At 40.9% G+C, this 21,408-nt stretch overlaps 2 protein-coding genes across 8 annotated transcripts in view; one reads left to right on the top strand and one right to left on the bottom strand.

The window, feature by feature from the left end:
- Nucleotides 1-3,566: 3,566 nt before the first annotated feature.
- HARBI1 (harbinger transposase derived 1) lies at nt 3,567-13,788 on the bottom strand. Its single transcript, XM_028111400.1, has 3 exons — nt 13,703-13,788; nt 11,959-12,777; nt 3,567-5,295 (listed from the first exon to the last, which is right to left on the bottom strand). The coding sequence occupies exons 2-3, from the start codon at nt 12,626-12,628 to the stop codon at nt 4,916-4,918; spliced, it is 1,050 nt and encodes a 349-aa protein (XP_027967201.1). The 5' UTR covers nt 12,629-12,777; nt 13,703-13,788; the 3' UTR covers nt 3,567-4,915.
- Nucleotides 13,789-14,148: 360 nt separating this feature from the next.
- ATG13 (autophagy related 13) overlaps nt 14,149-21,408 on the top strand; it is a 51,411-nt gene continuing 44,151 nt past the window's right edge. For 3 of the 7 annotated variants that reach the window (XM_028111287.2, XM_028111283.2, XM_028111289.2), the window contains exons 1-2: nt 14,149-14,468; nt 14,856-14,970. The gene's annotated coding sequence lies outside the window, so the exon portion shown is untranslated. Of the gene's footprint in view, nt 14,469-14,855; nt 14,971-18,406; nt 18,473-21,408 lie in introns of those variants that run through there. The other 4 variants (XM_028111286.2, XM_028111285.2, XM_028111284.2 and 1 more) reach the window with 4 other exon arrangements.

Raw genomic sequence — 21,408 nt, 5'->3', positions numbered from 1 at the left:
TTTAATTATTTATTTGAGAGAGAGACAGGGAGTGAGAGCATGAGCAAGGGAGAGGGAGAAGCTAAGAAACTAAGAATATGTGTGAGGTCTCTATTTTGTATAATTTGAAATCGGTAAACCAGTGATGACCCAATATTGTGGTTTTCTCTTAATATATCCTGGGACTTTGCTGTCTTTTTTTTTTTTTTAAGATTTTATTTATTTATTTGAGAGAGAGAATGAGATAGAGAGAGAGAGAGAGCACGAGAGGGAAGAGGGTCAGAGGGAGAAGCAGACTCCCTGCTGAGCAGGGAGCCCGATGCGGGACTCGATCCTGGGACTCCAGGATCATGACCTGAGCCAAAGGCAGTCGCTTAACCAACTGAGCCACCCAGGCACCCGGAACTTTGCTGTCTTGAAACAGCTAAACGAGCCCGACGTGGGGCTCAATCCCAGGACCCCGGGATCATGACCTGAGCCCAAGGCAGACGCTTAACAACTGAGCCACCCAGGCGCCCCTCAATAATTCATTCTTATATTGATTACTGATTATTTTATTCTGATTGGATTGTCCTGGAGGAGTCACCCCCTTGAAGGTAGGATGATGCTTCCCCTGAAGTAGGGTGACCATCTGTTCCAGTTTGCTGAGGACTAGGGGTTTCCCAAGACAAAGAACTTTTTTTTTTTCTTTTTTTTTTTTTAAAGATTTATTTGACAGAGAGAGAGACAGTGAGAGAGGGAACACAAGCAGGGGGAGGGGGAGAGGGAGAAGCGGGCCTCCCGCGGAGCAGGGAGCCCGATGCGGGGCTCGATCCCAGGACCCTGGGATCATGACCTGAGCCGAAGGCAGTCGCTTAACCGACTGAGCCACCCAGGCGCCCCGACAAAGAACTTTCAATGCTAACACTGCAATAGCTCTGGGCAAACCAGGACAGTTGGTACCCCTAAGAATGGACCTAGCCCCTGCCAATCACATGGAAGGAACTTGTAAAGACTAAGCCAGGAAAAGAGGCTTGGCACATGTAAACATGGGGGAATTGCCTGGGATGAAGGGTGAAGGGAGGGAAAACAAGGGGCGCCTGGGTAGCTCAGTCGTTAAGCATCTGCCTTTGGCTCAGGTCATGATCCCAGGGTCCTGGGCTCTAAGCAACATCTACTACACTCTGCATGGTAGAAATTGGGTCTGAACCTAGGATTGAAAGAACTCTGTAGCAGTACCGTGAGTCATCTTATTAGGAATCCCAGGAAGAGGAATTGGGCCTTGAGCAGCCAAAATGATAAGCCAATTGTAGGTTTTGCTGTTGCAATTCTGTTCTGTTCTTTTGTAGCCTGGTCTCATGGCACTGTGGGTTAAGGTGCACACTTTGGGCTGGATGGTAAAGTAGAAGCAGGGTAATGACACAGAAGCAGCACAGGGAAAGGGAGAGATCCCAGAACAGCAGGTAATCATTCACAGAATTAAAGGAAGTGCTCCCTTCTTTGGAATTATTTATACAGGATAAATATTCTGTGGTGCAATTTATCAATGGATTGAAATGTATGAGCATTTTTTTTGGTAAGATTTTATTTTTTGACAGAGAGACAGCAAGAGAGGGAACACAAGCGGGGGAGTGGGAGAGGGAGAAGCAGGCTTCCTGTCGAACAGGGAGCCCGACGTGGGGCTCGATCCCAGGACCCTGGGATCATGACCCGAGCCGAAGGCAGATGCTTAACAACTGAGCCACCCAGGCACCCCGAAACGTGTGAACATGTCAAGACTCTAGAACGACAAAGAAATCAGCCCTTTCATAAAGAGAGCTCTATATATAAGGATTAAAGTCTCAAGAGAATGATAGATCCTTTATGTTTTGTTGGGCAAACATGGAGTCCTTTCAAATGGACTTTTTTGTTTGTTTAATGTACTAACTTATGATTTCAAGGTCTAATTTCCTTGCTCCTTTTTAGTATCCAGAGCTCTCATTATTCCTATTTGACTATCACAAAGGGGGTTTAGAGTGCAGTCGTTAAAAAAAAAGAAAAAAAGCCTGTGAATTTGATGTGTTAGGAAACTGAAGTTGAAGTGTTCCCAGCATTCAGCTAGTACTTTCCCTTCTTTCCTGCATTGCCATTCTTAGAGTCAACAAACTCTTAATTCTGTTATCTCTTATTCTTACCACTTCGTAAAATCTGGGCTGGACCTAGAGAGTAATACAGGTCCTGAGGACATGTGCATGCACAATGATTAAGTTTCCTTAATTTATTTTCTTGTCCTCCTCCTAACTTCCCCCTCCATTGCCAGGAACAGCAACTGCTAAGCTCAGTCCTTGAGTTGTTTTCAATTTATCATTTCAGGTCAGGATACAATCACAGTATGTCTGTTATCTGTCTAGCTTCTATTTTGCTCCTCTCCCCACCACCTCTTTTATGTCTTCACTATATGACCCCATTAGTCTAAACTTATTAATTTGCTATATATCCTTTACAGTCTAAGGGTAAGGAAAGGAGCTCCATCTCTGTTCAGTTCATTTTAAACTAAGAATGGGTCTGAGATCTCTGTTTTGTATAATTTGAAATTGGTAAACCAGTGATAACCCAATATTGTGGTTTTTCTCTTAGTATATTCTGGGACTTTGCTGTCTTGAAACATCCAAGGGCAAATCTGGAAAACTCCTATGCTGACCAGATGGTATCATCTCTGCGAAGATGAAGCTTACATAAGACAGACATAATCCTTGACTCTTTCCCAAAACTGTACCAGGGAGATACTAAAAACCCACAATAAGGACCTCAAGAGAAGACTTCACAGGCACTTATAAAAAGCCCCTAGGAGCAAACCCTTGGCAATTTGGAAGTACAGACCCTGATCCCACCACTAGATCATTTTGGGGAAATTGTAACTAAGGACTGAAAAAATCCTGGTCTATAAAAATTCACGTAGAAAGGAGATTAAAAAAATGGAGTTGAATGGTTATTCTGTGAAATTATTAGGAAATAAAATGCTCCCAGGGGAAAACACTGCCAGCCAATATTCAGTTGGTTCCGCACTTAGAAATTATCTTTGATGTGCAAGTAATAGACTTGAAATTGCTTTTGAAATCTCTCCAAGACCGTCCCTCCCACTCAGGCTTCATGTTACCATCTAGTGAGTTAAGTTATGAAAAACCCCAATTTTCCTTTAAGGTAGTTTTTTTCAGGCTAAAATGCCAGACATTTTCGAAGTTCACACTCTACCTTGCCACTTATGATACGCAGATGTCAGTCACCCTTTCCTCATGCAATATGCGCCACAGAACCAAAACTCTGTAGGGAAAAATACCCATCTCAGGAAACCTGGAAAGACTGCAAGAGTTAAAATATTGCCTCATGAGGAAGACAAAGCAAGCTTGGTCACAGGTTAGATTTTACAAAGGAAAAATATTTAACAGGGCACCTCCGTTGCACAATGAGTAGAACTAACAGGCACCTCTTCGTGGTCCATTCTCATCTCCATGACGTCATTGTACGTATCAAGCTCAACGTCCTGCCAATCAGACCCACTCTTTATAGAGTAGGATGATGACAGGAAATAGCATTTGGAGTAGAAATAAACAGCAGATAATAATCCATAATTGTTTTTAATCATGGGGATGAGTCACCCTCAATTTATTTCCAAATTTCTTCTGTCATCAGCTGTTCATTTCTTTACTTTGAAAATCACCAGATTAACACTGCCAAAGGCAGGTAGGAAATGATCCAAGAGGACAATTCTGAAGTATCACATGGTGAGTTGATGAGAAACTGGGAACAAGACAATCCTCAGGAAAGTCTCTTTTTGTCCCAGCTAAGGAACCAAAGTGTGAACCTAATTCACACTTTCATTATTCCAATCAGCTTATTTTTATATCAGTATAATTTTAGAATAGACTTGGTGGGGGATTATTTATTTCCCGGGAAATTCTGTCCATCACTTTGCACACAAGATATCCAAGTAGGTCTAACACCAAAATTCATTTCACACCATGAAATTATGTTCTTTTTACCTCTTTTTTACTGTTTTCACAATGCCTTCTTTATTCCCTAAATCTTCCTTCTACTCAAGGAATTTCAAAGGAGAATGGCCAGACATTTGAATATCATGAGCATAAGAAATGTGATCTATTCAGATGTGAGCTGTCAAAACCTGGGTGAATCTCCTCTGTCCATCAATCTATCGGGGTCTTTAGATCTGTAAAGTGTAAGCTTGCTATTTTATCTGTATTTGACTTGTCTTCTTTAAGCTGTTTGGGTTTTTAACCCATTTAGCCTCTAACTCCTACTCTGGGTTGGAAAGAGGAGATTGGAGTCCAGATGTTCTCCCTAGAAACCAGGTCCAAGTCACAGTCCAACTATAGCAGAAAGACGAAAGATGGATTCTTCGGGCTGTCCCTAACACCCTCTTAAAAAACACAAAGCTGCAAACTCAGATTAGTAGCCACTTACTTTTGTCAAAGACCACTCCCTAACTTAAATTTGCTCTTTACACTCGCCTCGGATGATGCCTATATAGGCAGCAAAGTAGAAAAGCTAAAATCCCATCCAATAATTCAGGACAAATGAATATTGTTTTCATTTGAAATCTCTAGATAAGTAAATAAAAAACATTCTGGCTGAGTGCCATTTTCCCCTTTGCTTTGATTTTATAGGCACAATCATAAATGTCTGCTACTCGTGAGTTTTCAAAGGAGTGGTGCTCAGCCTGGCGTTCAGTGGATAGCAGGGAACTATTGGCTTGGTTTTGGGTTAGCTAATATATTTGCAAATGAATCAAGATATTCTGGCATAGCCACAACCCTTCTAAACCACACAGACTAAATGTCAATTTGTGACAAGTGTCCACATATTCAGTCATGCTAGATGATGGAACTATGTAGGGGGTGGTGAGGCGGAAAGTTTGTCACAACTCCTTCTGGAAAGTTTCCCCTCCCCTCCACCTTTCACATTAGCTAAAATGAGTGAGCATCAGCTCCTGACGGATTCGGTCAGCCTCCAGGTCCAAGGACTCCATGTTCTCATAGTCTTCTTCAGGAGGCTGTTCCATGGGTCCTGTCATTGGAGAGGACCAAACATCCATCCCATGCTCCAGGGAGATGTTGTGGAGGACACAACAAGCCAAGATAATGTGGCTGGACTTCTCTGGTGAGTATTGTAGTGCTCCCTTGGATCCATCCAGGCAGCGGAATCGGGAGCAGAGGGTTCGGAAAGTTTTCTCAATCACACTGTGAGTTGCAGAATGGGCCATGTTATAGCGATATTCAGCTGGAGTTTCAGGAATGTGAAGGGGGGTCATGAGCCAAGCACGCAGAAGGAAGGAACTGTCACCTGTGGGGAAGGTCCAAAGAAATCATAAATCATTCTAATTGGAATACAAACAGAAAGGAAAATCTAGGAACATATACAGAGAATGGATAAGAAAATGCAGACTCTGGAGCCACTGTGCCCCAGAAAAACTAAGAGGGAAATGTGGTAAAAAGAAGGCATGCCAGGATCATGAGAAGGAAGACATAGGTGTTGGCTGGAAATATCCTTGTTAAAAACAACAGAGAAAAAGGCTGATAGCTTAAAAAAGAAAAGGAAAAAAAAAAAAAGCCAAGTGTGAAAAAATGTGGGAAGAAGGTGAAGGCATTGAAGGAAATAAAATTCCAGATTTTCTGAACTCAGAGATATTGTTTTTTAATAAAAGGTTAGTAAAAACTATCATATAGCAAGCCAATCTTCAAAATCTCCAAAGAGAAAAAGTACAAGAGAGAAAAAAGAGAATTCTGTGCCAGGAGAGCTCAAAATACTTGTGAGGAAAATTTCTAACTTTACCATTAAAGTGTCAGGTCTGAAAGCACTACCTAGGGATTTCAGAGTATTTCATAGAAAACAATCATTCATTCTCTCAGTGCTAAGAACAGTAAGATGAAAGTCCCAGTGCCTGTGGCAGGGATCAGAACTCAGGTGTTCCTAGATATTACATTCACTAGAACCATGCCTTTGTAACAGAGGGACTGGTAGAATTTCACATTAACAAGGAGAACATAAATACAATGATACAAAGAGTAATAGTGATAAGGAAATCAAATCAAAAGTCAATTAAAATAATAAACATGAGGCATTTTCCTAAAGTGACTTCCTTGTCAAATGATCTCAGGCAGTGCTAAGAACAAAATAAAACTCAAGACTGGGATGCAAAGTCCTGTTACAACAGACAGTACAATGTTTCTATGATGCTTAATTGTCCTGACTCACTACAGCTGGCAGATGAAATGTCTCACACAGAGGCACAACCCCTTAGAAATCTGAGACAAATAGGCTCTGGGAGTACCAACTTGCACAATAGCTGTGTTCCTGACCCACTATCAGTTTTGGTAAATAGTTATGGACTGTTCAGAGAGTCTAGGCCCTGTTCCAAAATATACAGGACTCCTTTCTTTCAGGAGCTTACGTTTTTAAGAACTGGATCAACTTTATTTAAGAAAAATTTTTTATGTTTTTACTTATACGTAATTGACATATAAGTGTATTAATTGTATGTACTGGAATGGTGTTAAATATTTAAGAAGTCTCATAATATTTTCAAATTTTACATTTAGTTTACTTTTTCCCAAGTACGAACTATTTTAGTTGAACTCACACCTACTAAATACTGAATTTAAGAAACTGATGCTGTAGGGGCGCCTGGGTGGCTCAGTCGGTTAAGTGACTGCCTTCAGCTCAGGTCATGATCCTGGAGTCCCGGGATTGAGTCCCGGGATTGAGTCCCACATTGGCTCCCTGCTCAGCGGGGAGTCTGCTTCACCCTCTGACCCTTCCCCCTCTCATGTGCTCTCTCTCTCATTCTCTCTCTCTCTCATTCTCACTCTCTCAAATAAATAAAATCTTTAAAAAAAAAAGAAACTGATGCTGTAAATAATAATGACAATAGTATCAGTGACTCTATGTAGCAGGCACTGTGCTAGGCACTTTGAAAGTATTATCTCTTGCGCACCTGGGTGGCTCAGTTGTTAAGCCTCTGCCTTCAGCTCAGGTCACGGTCCCAGGGTCCTAGAATCGAGCCCTGCATCTGGCTCCCTGCTCCGTGGGAAACCTGCTTCTCCCTCTCCCAATCCCCCTGCTTGTGTTCCCTCTCTCGCTGTGTCTTTCTCTGTCAAATAAATAAAATCTTTTAAAAAAAAAGCCTTATCTCTTATTATCCAATCCCGACCCTGCCAGGTAGGAAATTATCGAACTCATTTTACCAATGAGAAGATCAAAATATCAGTCAGCCATCCTGTGATATGCCAGGCAAAGGAGAAGGAGCTAGTCACTAAATGCTACTGTCAGACTCAGAGTCACAAAAACAATGGTCTGATGCTGTAAGAGAGTAAGATAAACATTTACAGTGAATGCCAAAGCACAGAGATACTAAATGGTATTCGTTAAACATTTCTCTAAGAAACAGTATGAGCCTTAAATGGGGAGACATAAAGGATAAGCTAGTTAATACAGACATTTATAACATGCCCCATGGTCATTACCTGATTATAATTCAAGCACCACTGGAAAACAGACACTCAGGAGGGGATTAGGATTAGCATTGCTAAACAGATTACAATTGCTTACATGATCACTCATCCACAAGACATTCTGGCAGATTTTACCCAAAGCTGCTTAGCAAGACTAGGCCAAGAGCTGAAGAAATAAGAACTCAGATTGAATCCTTTGTAGGAGCAGGTACATTTAGATAACAGGAATAAGGTAACGCAATTCTGAAGGGACAGATGAAAATGAAGAGCAGGGATGACACCATGGTAAAAATATGCTAAAAAAATTCAGAGGCTCCCACATATCCCTCCTTTGATGGAAACACTATTCTGGGGTGCCTGGGTGGCTCAGTTGGTTAAGCGACTGCCTTCGGCTCAGGTCATGATCCTGGAGTCCTGGGATCGAGTCCCACATTAGGCTCCCGGCTCAGCGGGGACCCTGCTTCTCCCCCTGGCCCTCTCCCCTCTCATGCTGTTTCTCTCTCTCTCTCTCTCTCTCTCTCTCTCAAATAAATAAATAAAATCTTTAAAAAAAAAAAGGAAACACTATTCTGAATTTTATGTTTGTCATTTTTCTGCATTTGTTTATATTGTATCTAAGCAATATAATATTGTTCTTGGTTTTAAATTTTATCAAAATGATTTCATACTAAAAACAAAACAAAAACAAAAAATGAAGGGAATCATAGTCAATTCTACATTTGGCAAATTTAAAACTATTCCACAAATCTGATGGTGTTGAGCTACGATCAGCCATCTTTTTTACCATCTTGTCATCCTCATAATACTGCCAATCTTCCCCGAAATTATTACTCCATTTCCAACAAATCCTTTAGATACCAGTGTTTTTCAAACTCACCTATTTGTATGAATCACTTGAGGCACCTGTTAAAAATGAATGTCTAGATTCTTTCCTCGAAGATTCTCATTCCCAAAGTTTGAAATGGGGCCCAGTGATGTATATTTTTAATAAATTCTCCAGATGGTTCTCTTGATCTGGAAAATTTGTGAAACACTATACTAGTTCAGGGGTCTTCAAACTAGTTTTCCTGTTAGAGGTAATGGAGGCTTTACAAGGGTTATATGCTAGAACTCCTAATAGTACTAAGGGAATCAATTTCCACCTAGGTATACTTTTCCCATCCCTAGTGCCTAGCATGTAGCCTGATACCAAAATTGGTCTTAATAAAGATTTGTTAAATGTTGTTACCATATCCATCTCTCCCACTTCCACTCTTCCTGTAAAGAGGGTAATCAGGAGGGCGCCTGGGTGGCTCAGTTGGTTAAGCGACTGCCTTCGGCTCAGGTCATGATCCTGGAGTCCCAGGATCGAGTCCCGCATCGGGCTCCCTCCTCGGCAAGGAGCCTGCTTCTCCCTCTGACCCTCCCCCCTCTCATGTACTCTCTCTCTCTCATTCTCGCTCTCTGAAATAAATAAATCTTAAAAAAAAAAAGAGGGTAATCAGGAAAGTATATAAAAACTTATCAGAGGGGCGCCTGGGTGGGCTCAGTCATTAAGCATCTGCCTTCAGCTCAGGTCATGATCCCAGGGTTTTGGGATCAAGCCCCGCATCGGGCTCCCTGCTTCGCGGGAAGCCTGCTTCTCCCTCTCCCATTCTCGCTGTGTCTCTCTCTGTCAAATAAATAAATAAAATCTTAAAAAAAAAATTATCAGAGTTGAGGTGTCTGGCTGGCTCAGTCAGTACAGGATGTGACTCTTGATCTTGTCATGAGTTCAAGCTCCACATAGGGCATAGACTTTACCTAAAAAAAAAAATTTGTCAGTTTTCCCTTATTTCCAACTATGTCCTGTAAATACCTCAAAAAAACCAAAGCCATATTTCCTACTGAATCCGGGGTCCCAAGGTGTGAAGGAAAAGAGAGTAAGTAATTCCTATATGACCTTGAAGTCCTTAACAGAGGGACTATTTGCCAAATAGAGTTAATTCTTCATGTGCCCTAGTTTTAAAAGTTAACCAAAGGGGCTCCTGGGTGGCTCAGTTGGTTAAGCATCTGCCTTTGGCTTAGGTCATAATCCCAGGGTCCTGGGATCGAGCCCTGCATCAGGCTCTCTGGTTGGTGGGGAGCCTGCTTCCCCTTCTCCCTCTGCCTGCCGCTCTGCCTACCTGTGCACTCAATGGCAAACAAATAAAAAAATAATCTTTAAAAAAATTAATAAAAGTTAACCACAAGTGACTTAGATATTCTGTGCCTTAATTTCTCCTCCATAAAAATGTTGATATTAGTATTTAACTTTTTAAGAGTTTTTATAACAATTAAGTGAGATAATCCAATGCAAACTGCTTACAAAATTGCCTGACAAGTTCTAAGTGCTCAGCGTACTTTGGCTGGCTTTACAGTAAGGTACCAAAGTCATTTCATAAGAAACGAGCTTGGTGGCTCAGTTGGTTAAGTGTCTGACTCGGTTTCTGCTACGGTCATGATGGGTGGGTGGGGCCTGGGATGGAGCCCTGCTCAGCAGGGAGTCTGCTTCTCCCTCTCCCTCTGCTCCTCCCTGTGCTCTTGCTTGTGCTCTCTCTTTCTCCTTGAGCACTCTCTCTCTCTCAAATAAATAAATAAAAAATCTTAAAAAAATGAAATTTGAAATTCAAAAAAGGCACAAGGTAGGATTTTTTAAAAAAAGATTTTATTTATTTGACAGAGACACAGCGAGAGAGGGAACACAAGCAGGGAAGGAGGAGAGGGAGAAGCAGGCTTCCCGCGGAGCAGGGAGTCTGATGTGGGGTTTGATCCCAGGACCCTAAGATCATGACCTGAGCTGAAGGCAGATGCTTAACAACTGAGCCACTCAGCACCCCTGGATTTTTTTTTTTTTTTTAAGATCCTGGAATTGGGACCCGAGCTAAAGGCAGACACCTAACTGACTGAGCTACCCAGGAGCTCCCGCACAAGGTAGGATTAAGAAAAAAGTCCAGTAGGATAAAGAGAAGGGGGTACACTGATGATAGAATGTAGAAGCAACAATTCAAGAAAATCACTGAGTAACGACATCACACGCAGTACCCCGGCAGCTCTAAACCAATCATTGTGACAGCAGTCTCTCCCTAGTTGGAACAGGGGAGAAATAAAGAATATTAAAGAGAAATAATTCCTGAGTATCTATTGCATGTTAAATAGTTATGAGCACACGCAGTGCAGATATGATCAGTGGTTTTGAAAGAGAGGTCTTCCAATCCTTCATGTTTTTCATCTCTCACATAATATATTGTATAGAAGATAACCTTTGTTCTGTTGCTTACATAACATTGTCTGCTTTAAACACACACACACACAGAACTAAGCTGCCAGGCTCAAGGATATTATCACTGTTACCCAACTATATTTCTCCCAGCTATGCTGTCACCCCAGTTTGCACTGCTCAATTTTGAATGGATTCTTGTCCTACTTACATCACTAAGTCAGGCTTCCCAATGGCACTTGGGTAGATATGTGAAGTGAGCTCCCACAAGAACTGTGGAAATGCACTGTCTGCTATCATTCTTTTTTTTTTTAAGATTTTATTTATTTATTCATGAGAGACAGAGAGAGAGAGAGAGAAGCAGAGGGAGAAGCAGGCTCCCAAGGAGCAGGGATCCGGACGCAGGACTCGAACCCAGGACCCTGGATCATGACCTGAGCCAAAAGCAGACGCTTAACATCTGAGTCACCCAGGCATCCTCTTTTTTTTTTTTTTTAAGATTTTATTTATTTGAGAGAGAGCAAGTTAGAGACAGAGAGAGCACAAGTGGTGGGGGGGCGGGGGGGAGAGGGAGAAGCAGACTCCCTGCTGAGTAGGGAGTCCGACTCGATTTAGGGCTCAATCCCAGGACCCCAGGATCATGACCTGAGCCCAAGGCAGACGCTTAACCAACCGAGCTACCCAGGCGCCCCTGCTATCATTTTCATATAGGTATCATAGTGACAATAAGCAATGACAAAAATCTTATATTTGTACAATACTTTATAGTGAACTCTCATATACATCACCTAATCCTAACAACAGGTATTACTGCTGTTGGCATTATTTTTAACATTTTACACATGATAAAAATTAAGGCTCAGTTGTATGGATGCATTATATTTAACCAGATCTGTCCTGATGAAGAATTTCAGCTGCATTTAAGGGGAATGTTTTTGTAGGGTTGTTGTTGCTTTTGTTTCCAACTACAAAACACTGCTGCAGCATAATTTTATTTCATATCACCAATGTTCAGATTTATGAACATATGCCTCAAGATAAATCCTTTGAAGTGAGGCTCTGGATCAAATACTATGTTTTTAAACTTTAATAAAATGTCTTCTAAGTGTTCATTTTTTTTTTTTTTTTTTAATTAAGGCTCAGAGAGTTCTCTCCTGAGGTCTCATTAAAACAAGAACAGGACTGAGACTCAGGTCTATAGATTCTCAAGTTTCATTCTGTTCTGCTACATCATTTTTCTATGGCTACAAAATGAAGCATGTGCACCTGCAAACTTACCAAGCAGCCAGCTATCTTTGTGCATTCCAGCTTCAAAATGACTATTGAGGGAAGACTGCTGCAGCACGGCATAGTCCTGTAGGCTGCCTGGCCAGTTGGTCTCCACAGTCATCAGCGCCCCTCTGATGTCACACACCATCAGGCAGTTTAAAGAATGCAGGCCTTTGCGGTTCACATAGGAGAGGTCTTCAGCATTTGGTGCCTTGATTGCCACATGGATACAGTCAACCACCCCTATCACCCCTGGCATCCCTGCCAACCCATAGAATTCATCCTTTAAAGCCTGCACGGAGGCTTCATCAGCTGGAAAGCGAATGAACTGTGTGGCTCTTTCCACAAGTGCTTCAGTGACATTGGCAACACAGCGACTCATAGATGCCTGACTGATTCCAATAGCATCTCCCATCCGAGTCTGGAAGGAACCTGAAGTATAGAAGCCCAGTGCTGCAAGGATCTGTGTCTCTGGGCTAATAGCTCTGGATCTCTGAGTAGGTCTAGAAAGACTCGCCCCCAAGAGCTCCACCAAGTAATAAATGAACTGTCGAGGAAACCCATACATGGACATCAAGTATTCATCAGTCACATCATCCAGCTTAAAGCGGTCCAATGTCCGGTGACCTCGGCCATAGAGTAAGAGATCACAGTCAAGCACTGTTATTGGTATAGCCATGGTACATGTAAATGTGATCTCTCCTTCCCTCTGCTACTTTTCCTGAATTCCTCCCAGTGAAGATGTTGGTGCAAGAACGTATTTAAGGAAGTGTCAGAATTCAGCAGCTAACCATCAGTTAAATGGCTCTGGCATTTATAATCTTCTCTCTGTAAAGGTTAAAAGAAAAAAGCATTAGAAACAGACCAAAGACTTTAAAGTGATCCAAAGGGTACAACTCCTTTTCTCAAACTTCCAATCTGTCCAAGCAAAAGGTGCTATACCTGTAACTCTGGGTTTTTCTCCACTAACTCATGGCTGCACATAGGCTTGCTGTGGTTTGAAAGATAATGGGAGCTGTTTTGTATGTAGCAGAGCAGCTCCCGCCACACTAGTTTGTAAAAAGAATGGAAGGAAGGAAGGAAGGAAGGAAAAGAAAATGGGAGATGATTTTTGTGGCTCACTTAATGTTTGGCATTTGAACCGGGGAAGAGCAAAAGATTAATGGAGGAGGGGCACCTGACTGGCTTAGTCCCTAGAGGGAGGGTCTCTTGATCTCCGGGTTTTAAGTTCCAGCCCCATGTTGGATGTAGAGATACTTAAAAATAAAATCTTAAAAAAAAAAGATTAATGGAGGCGATAGCGTAATTATCCATAAGGCAAAAGAGGCCTGCTCCTAACTACACAGGCCACGAAATGGCTAACATGTCTTAACTACTCAGGTGAGGGATTAGTCACGCCGGGTTTCATTACCCCAGCCTTCTGGCTCCACCTGGTAAGTATGAGAGGGACGTGAGGGGTGCTCAAACCAGTCTAGCAAGAGAGATGGAGGCAAAAAACTGCCCGCAACCCAGCCTGGTAGACACAGATCGTGTGCTCTAACAACCGGCTATCCCTTCTCCCCACGAAATCCAAATCGTGAGGCTGAGGGCCAGGAAGCAAGGAAGCCCAAACAGGTTAGAAGAAAGGCGCAAAGGAGACTGGGTGAGCCAGAGCTGGGATGCGACTCCGTCACTTTTAAAAGGTGCCTTAGAAATGATACTTAGAAATCTGATTGCGCCGGCCACTCAAAGTCAGCCAAGGACCGTCACCCACCTCTCCGCGGCTGCCGCGTTACCAGCAGCACTCCCCACCCACCCAGCCGAGTCCGGCCCTCCACTGGAAGCCGCGACCGCGCAATAGCAGCCACGGCGCTCACCATAGGCACCGCCTCTTCGCGTCAGCGGCCTCTCCACGCCGCGTTCTCAACTGCCGCTTCCGCGGCGGCGTGCGGTTCGGCGGCGCACATTCCACACTTGGCCCAAACGTTCTCACCCTTTCAAAGACCCCCGTCTTTACGCCCTTCTTTCCTTCTGAGACACTTGGAAAAATTGGTGAGAAAGATTTACATGGAAAGGAAATCAACTTTTATGGTAATTAAGAGGAAAGAGATGAAATAGGGCGTCCATACTGTAGCGAAAGTGCGGATGATGTTAGGCAGCTGTATTTCCCCCATAGCCCTTTTCCTCCTCCCCCCTCCCGCCCCGCCTTCATCCGAGCAGATGAAAACAAACACTAACGATGGCGGCGCCGGGAGTGGACCAGCCGCTGGGCTTAAGGCAGGAGTGATCGCTTGAGCTGCGAGAGCAGTCTTGAAGAGCCGAGTCAACGTGAGTGCGACAACTTGCGCAGTCCTGGGAGTGAAACACCCGGGGCCCATGAGCCACGAGCCTCCTGAGGCGTGAGGCATCTATCTGCGACCCCTGCTGTCACTGCAGCTCCGGAGCGTAGAGTCCTCAGCCAGGAGGCGCAGCTGGCCGGCCCCAGGCCCCGGCCTCCGTAATGAGAGCCCCGAGCCATTCTCTGTGTCGCAGCTTCGCAGGTACTAACTTTAGTGGGGATACCCCCAGATCATTCAGCGCCCCCGGGTGGGAGGCAATGGATCTGCGGCCTATCGGGTACCTCCCTGTGAGTAGTCAGCCGAGTAGCCGCAGTACAGTCTCCAGAGCTTTCTTTGGGAAGTCGGATTGGTGGTAGGCCCCGTTGGCCCTCGATGGCTCCTAGTCTTAACAGAAATCCACAAAGCTTTCGTCTCTACTTTCTCACCTCTTTGGGTTATTCATAAGGCTTTTTGGAGGTAATTTGTGGGACTCTAACTCCGGGGTTGGTACCAATATGAGTGAGGTAGATTTTCATTCAATCAAGATTTGTTGGAAAAACAAACAAACAAAAAAACTTGCTGAGTGCCAAATATGTACTCCGCGTGTAGGTGAGGGTGACTGTTGACTAGTGAAAAAAGGGACCCAAGTTCACGACTATCTTCTTACTGGCAGTAGAACGACCTGTGGAAACCGGCGATCCATTCTCATTTAATAAATCTCTGGGTAAGTGGCTAAACACCTTTTTGGGTTCATCACTAATCCATCACCGTTTTCACTTTCCAAGTCAGTTCTCAGTTTGCCTTGTCAATTGATCGTAGCATTTCACTTTTAGTATTTTCCCTTTAGAGAGAGAGAGAGAGCTGGATCATTATACTTAGTTTAAAACTCGTGTCCTAAGATGGTAGAATTTATTGAACACTTTCAGTAGGAGATGTGCAGTAATAAAACAGATCCTTTCTTTACACTAAATTAATTTCTAGGTTTTCCGGTGTTTTATTAATGTTAGTCCTTTTTATATGTGGCTGTTGTGGCCCCAGCTAAATTATATATAAATTTTGTTTTCAACTCCATTTTTCAGCTAAGCAGAAATAAATACTTGTGAAATGGAATCCTGAGTTAATATTTTTAATGCACAGTGGATGATAAATAAGTGCTGAAGTAAGTGTCAAATGTATTGATCCGTATAATAAGATAAATGCAGTTAATTCATGCACTGTTTTCAGATTGTACCCTTTTGGGTATAAAGTTAAGGCTGTGGCAACTTTTGAGATTCACATTTCATAAAAATTGCAAAACACTGGGTTTTCCATTGCACTTAACACTTAACAGTTCTTATTGTGTATTTGTATTTTTCCCTTAAGAGTGGTTATTAAAATTGAATTTAAAAATTGAATCAAAAACTGCAGATCTTGAGCCACTAAACATTCCATATTATATTGTTTTATTTAAGGACTAAGAATCAGTTGGACACAGTGAAGTCCTACTATATATGCATAATGGAATTATACTGTATGGAGGTGGAGGCAAGAAATCTTTTCTATTGTCTCTCCTGCCCCCATCCACCCTGATTTAACTGTATTAACTTACATGACCTCCATGACTCAGAGCAGGGTGCCCATAGCCTAAATGCAAAAAGAAGATATTAACTTTTGAGCTTTCAGAGACCCAAGTTGTACTGTGTGAGTGATTTTTCAAAGATAATTTTGACTATTCAGGAAAAGTACCCACTTGATAAGGTGCATTCCCAATAGTCTGCATTTATATTTTGCTCAAGTGGGAGTGAAAGGTTTGTTTTGGAATCTTTATCTGGAGAGAAGTTATTTAATCTTAGCAATACCTAAAAACACCAGAAATTTCATTTTAAAGATTTGTTTATTTATTTGAGAGAGAGAGCATGAGAGCGCGTGCGCTCGCAGTGGGAAGGAGCAAAGGGAGAAGAAGAGTCCCAACTGACTAGGCGCAGAGCGCTGGGAGACTTGGGACTTGATCTCATAACCCTGAGATCAGACCTGAGCAGAAACCAAGGGTCCCGCACTTAACCGACTGTGCCATCCAGGTGCCCCTGAAACTTAAGTTTTAAATATTTCTTTTCCTTCTAAAACATTTTTTACCTTATTATGGAAGAAATGAATAATTATATCCGTAACACTGGTTGGAGTGCTGCTTAGATTAGAAAATGAAGAGTACACCTAAAAAAATTCCTCGTTTTAACCGTTTATTATTCAACTTCGTTTTCGTTTTTATTTTTTATTTTTTAATGGCTTATATGTTGACTTGAGAGTCTTCAAATACTTCTTCAAATACTTCACTAAAAGTTATTTTTTTTCCCTAAAAGTTAATTCTTGAATAAAGGTTACTTAGATTTTATATGTGGATGATTTGGAAGCCAATTTAGTGTGTTGAGCTGAGTAAGGAACAATTTTTTCATGCATGGGTTTAATAGAGGAGAGGGTGCATGGGTTGCTGGTCCTTGCTTCCTCTCAAATTGTGGAGACCAATAAAAACTGTAAGTAGTCCTTGATATGATAAGGGCGTACAGCCAGGAGGAATGCAAAGGAGGCTATCTAGGTCTCTCTGCCCATGGACCATCAACAAACTTTTCTTACAGTTTAGGTTTTAAATCTTAAAAGGATTTTAAATCCTTCAGGAATGTAAAATCAGTTTTAAATCTTTTAAATAGGTTTTTAAATCCCTAAATAGTTGTTTTTAACTCTAGAGTAAACTGTGGGCCAGTTTATTAGAGAAATCCTCTAAATGCCAGTGTAGGTGGCACAGGAAATTTGTTTTGCCCTCATGGTGTCCCCCATATGTTTTGGTTGCAAGAGAAGGGAACCACTACTTAGAAAAACAACTCAGTTAACATGAACAGTTGACTGTTGGTCAGTAGTATCTTCTTAGTAAAATAAAGGTAAATAAAGAATTTATAGAAGTTCTAACTTAATACTGTTATTTTAGATAATGCTTTTTTCACTTTTGACTTTTGATTCATACAAATGTGAAGGAAATACGGAGTTAAAAATCCTTTTATATTCTCTCCAGTCTTAAGGTTTGTCTGTTCCCCGCCCCCTCCAATTCCTTCTGTATTGCCCACAACTATTAAGTCATTAGGAGAGAGATAATACTGAGAAATACTGAGATTTAGATATCCTCTTTTAATTATAAGTTTAAGGGTGTTTTTACTCCTGAATCTATTTCTGTTGGAATTTTCAAGAGACCAGATATTTGGCCTTATTTATTCTTTGGAACAAATAGTTAATTAAGCAAGGCTTTATCTTTATTCCCACCTCCCGTTTTCTTTCGGTTTATTTTACTTATGGTTTCTTAAATTGAATACTTAAGTTTTTAAATTATAAAGTCATTTAAAGCTATACATTTTCTTCTGAATGCTCCTTTTGCTGTATCTCATTTTTTTTGTTGTCAGATATTCTCCATTTTGTTAAGTTCTAGGTAATTATAACTTTGGTTTTTATTTCAGTGTTTATTATAAAAAGCTTCTTAGTTTATACGTGGTTAACTCTTTGTTGTGTATTTCTAGTTTATTGGATTATGGGCAAAAGCATCTTGGAAATTTTTTTTAACAGTCAAGAGCATGATTAATTTATTACAATCCTTGAACTGGAAAGAATGTGAAAGGTTGAGTTAAATGACAAGACCTTTATTGAGGGTCTCATATATAGCAAGTACTCTTTACAGGAATTGTCTCATTTAATCCTCATCACAACTTTATGAGGTAGGTATTACTTACCGACATTTTATAAGAAAGGAATCTGAGGTATAGAAAGATTGAATGACTTGCCGTGTATACCATTACATATATAGAGATTTGGTTTTATTATTCAGATCCTCTGTATTTTTGTTTATATCTACTTGAGCTGTCAAAGAGGTATGTTGAATCTTCAGGTTATAGTTTTGGTTTGATCAAGGTCTCCTAGTATCTCTAGGAATTTTTGCTTTATGTATTTTATTGCTATATTACTTATATATATAAAGGTTTATGGCTATTATATTTTCTGAGAGTATTTTGTCATTACTCAGTATCCCTTTTAATCTCATTTCATAACTTTTGACTTGGAATCCTGCTATAAATAATTGCTACCTTTTTTTTTAAGATTTTTATTTATTTATTTGACAGAGACACAGTGAGAGAGGGAACACAAGCAGGCTTCCCGAGGAGCAGGGAGCATGCTGCGGGGCTCGATCCCAGGACCTGGGATCATGACCCGAGGTGAAGGCAGACGCTTAACGACTGAGCCACCCAGGCACCCCAAAATATTGCTACTTCTGCTTTCTTTTCTTTCTTTCCTCTTCCTCCTTTTTTTTTTAAGCTGAGTATTCTATGCTTATTTCTTTATTTTCAAACTTCTTTGTAACTCTTAGGTAGGAAGACTATTTCAGTTGTTTAAACCTTTCTGTTCTGCTCCTCATTTGTCTACAAAGAACTTTCTCAGTAGGAAAGAGGATCTCTACAATTTAATAATAACTCTAATGCCTAGAAAGTGGGGAAATTAATGTTTTGTCTGTTTGTACTTGAACTTGTACTTAACTATTTTTTCTCAAATGTTACTGATTTGCCATATTGAGCTTTTCATTCTGAATCTAAAACATTAAAAAACTCTGTGTTAAAAACTGGAAAGCAGGGACGCCTGGGTGGCTCAGTCAGTTCAGCAGCTGTCTTCAGCTCAGATCATGATCCCAGGGTACTGGGATTGAGCCTCATGTCGGGCTCCCTGCTCAGTGGGGAGTCTGCTTCTCCCTCTCCCTGCACCCCCCCCAGCTTGTGTGTGCGCACATGCGTGCTCTATCTTAATAAATAAAATCTTAAAAAGAAAAAAACCCTGGAAAACATTATTTTTTTAGTAAACTTTAGTTAACTTTTCCCAGTTTTGTTTTGTTTTGTTTTTAGTAGACTTCATTCCCAGGGTGGAGCCCAATGAGGGGCTTGAACTCACAACCCTGAGATCAAGACCTGAGCCAAAATTAAGAGTCAGACACTTGACCGAGCCACCTGGGCACCCCTAAATTTTCCCAGTTTTAAGGACTAGAGATATTATATGGAGTCATTTTTATATAATCTCTTGCCAGATTATTCAGTTGTTTCTTTGAAATTATTTGCCTTTTTCTTCTTTGTTGTCTGTGTCACCTTAAATCTAGTGTATCACCAACTCCCTGTCTGGATTGCTAAAGTAGCTTCCTAGCTGGTCTCTCTGCTTCTTGTCCCTTTACTTTACCCTCCCCTCTCTGTATTCAGATTAATGTCCCTAAATCTTACCCAAAGAAGAATCTGCACTGACTCCCTACTAATCTTTTAGAGCCTCTTTTGCTCACTTTCATGACTGCCTAATAATCTGGCCAGACCATACTTAGCCACTTTTTTTCTTTACCCCTTTACATGAAAATTCTCAGTTATGTATTTCCTAATTTTGCTTCTCCCCTATTCTTTCTCCTCTCCCTCTGAGACTCCACTTACACATATGTTAGACCTTTCCCTGTGTTCCCCCATGTCTCAGGTAAACACATGTCTCATTTTGTACCTCTTGTCATGGTATGATTAAATACCTTAAATCATGCCCTTTAACTCTCAAAAGTATCCCGAGAGTACATGGTCACTTTGTGTCTTTCATACACTTTTCTTTATTTTCCGTCCTTTTGCCTTTCTGTACTTCATTCCTGATACTTTTTTTTTGGCCTGTATTCACGTTCACTATTTCTATCTTGTGCTGGTCTAATCTGATGTTAGACTCAACCATTGAGTTCTTAATTTAGTGTTTTGTTTTTTAGTTCTGGAATTTCTACTTGGTTCTTTTTGCAGTGTTTAATTCTCTGTGAAAATCCTCAATTTTGTGCTTTGTTTAATTGAACATATTAAGCACAGTAATTTTTAAGAACATGTCTGATTATTAATATACTTTTAATGTCTGTTGTATATGTTAGATTTGGGTCATTTGGATTTTATCTCCATGAATGCCCAGTTTATTTTAATATGTGCCAGACAGTGTATATGAAAAATCATAGAGATAATTTGGAGGCTAGGGTGACATTATTTTCTTCCAGAGAGAAATTACATGTGTTTCTGCAGAGGCAAAGGACAGGCCTTATCCCACATTGTTGAAGATGAGTGATGTTTAAAATTTTTCATAATAAAAACTTTCAAAAAATTATTTTCAAATCATACAAATTACAACTACATTTAATTGTTTTCTGAGAGAAAAAGTATCCACTGTTTTTGTACATTAAAAAAATTAATACAGCAATAGCATATTTATCTGGGCTATTATGGATAAAAATGGAAAGGAAGAACAGAGATGGACTGTGAAGAACAAAGAAATACTTGGAGAAAAAGGAAAGGAAGAAAGACCTATATGTAGTATCTGTCATCTCTGTCCCTTTGTCCTCATTTTGTGTGCTAGTCTTAAAATTCAACCCATTACCTAATGTAAAATGGTATGGCTGCTTTGGAAGACAGTTTGGCAGTTTCTCAAAAAGTTAAATGTTGAATTACCATATGACCCAGTAATTCCCTTTGTAGGTGTATATAAAGAATTGAGAACATATGTTAACACAAAAACTTGTACGTGATGTTCTTAGCAGTATTATTTATAATGGCCAAAAAGCAGAGATAGCTCAAATGTTCGTCAACTGTTGAATCAGTAAACAAAATTTGGTGTAGCCATACAATGGAATATTATTCAGCCATAAAAGGGAATGAAATACTGACACCTTCTACAACATAGATTGAACCTTGAAAACCTTATGCTTAGTGAAAGAAATCACAAAAAGACCACATATTATATAATTTCCTTTATATGAAATGTCCAGAATAAGCAAGTCCGTAGCTACAAAGCATATTAGTGGTGGCCAGGTACTAGAAGGAGGGAGAATTGGAGAGTGACTGATAACAGATGTGGAATTCCATTTTAGTGTAATGAAAATGCGATGGTTGTGCATCTTTGTGAATATACTAAAAAGCGGGTGCCTGGGTGGCTCAGATGGTTAAGCGTCTACCTTCAGCTCAGGTCATGATCCCAGGGTCCTGGGATCAAGTCCCGCATCAGGCTCCCTGCCTCTTGGGAGCCTGCTTCTCCCTCTGCCTCTCTCTCTCTCTCTCTCTCTGTCTCTCATGAATAAATAAATAAAAAGTTAAAAAAAAAAGAATATATTAAA

The sequence above is a fragment of the Eumetopias jubatus genome, unplaced genomic scaffold (assembly GCF_037043125.1).
Source record: "Eumetopias jubatus isolate StellerSeaLion01/CBP00866 unplaced genomic scaffold, mEumJub1_p1.0 scaffold_13, whole genome shotgun sequence".
In the NCBI taxonomy this organism is placed as follows: domain Eukaryota; kingdom Metazoa; phylum Chordata; class Mammalia; order Carnivora; family Otariidae; genus Eumetopias; species Eumetopias jubatus.
The sequence above is the reverse complement of the archived record's forward strand: the minus strand, read 5'-3'. Positions and strand labels throughout refer to the sequence as shown.

Excerpts from the sequence above, each read along its gene's own strand:
- HARBI1 (XM_028111400.1), bottom strand. The coding sequence starts at position 12,628 with ATGGCTATACCAATAACAGTGCTTGACTGTGATCTCTTACTCTATGGC. Across the intron at positions 5,296-11,958 it reads CAAAGATAGCTGGCTGCTTG|GTGACAGTTCCTTCCTTCTG; the intron begins GTAAGTTTGCAG and ends CCTTCCCCACAG.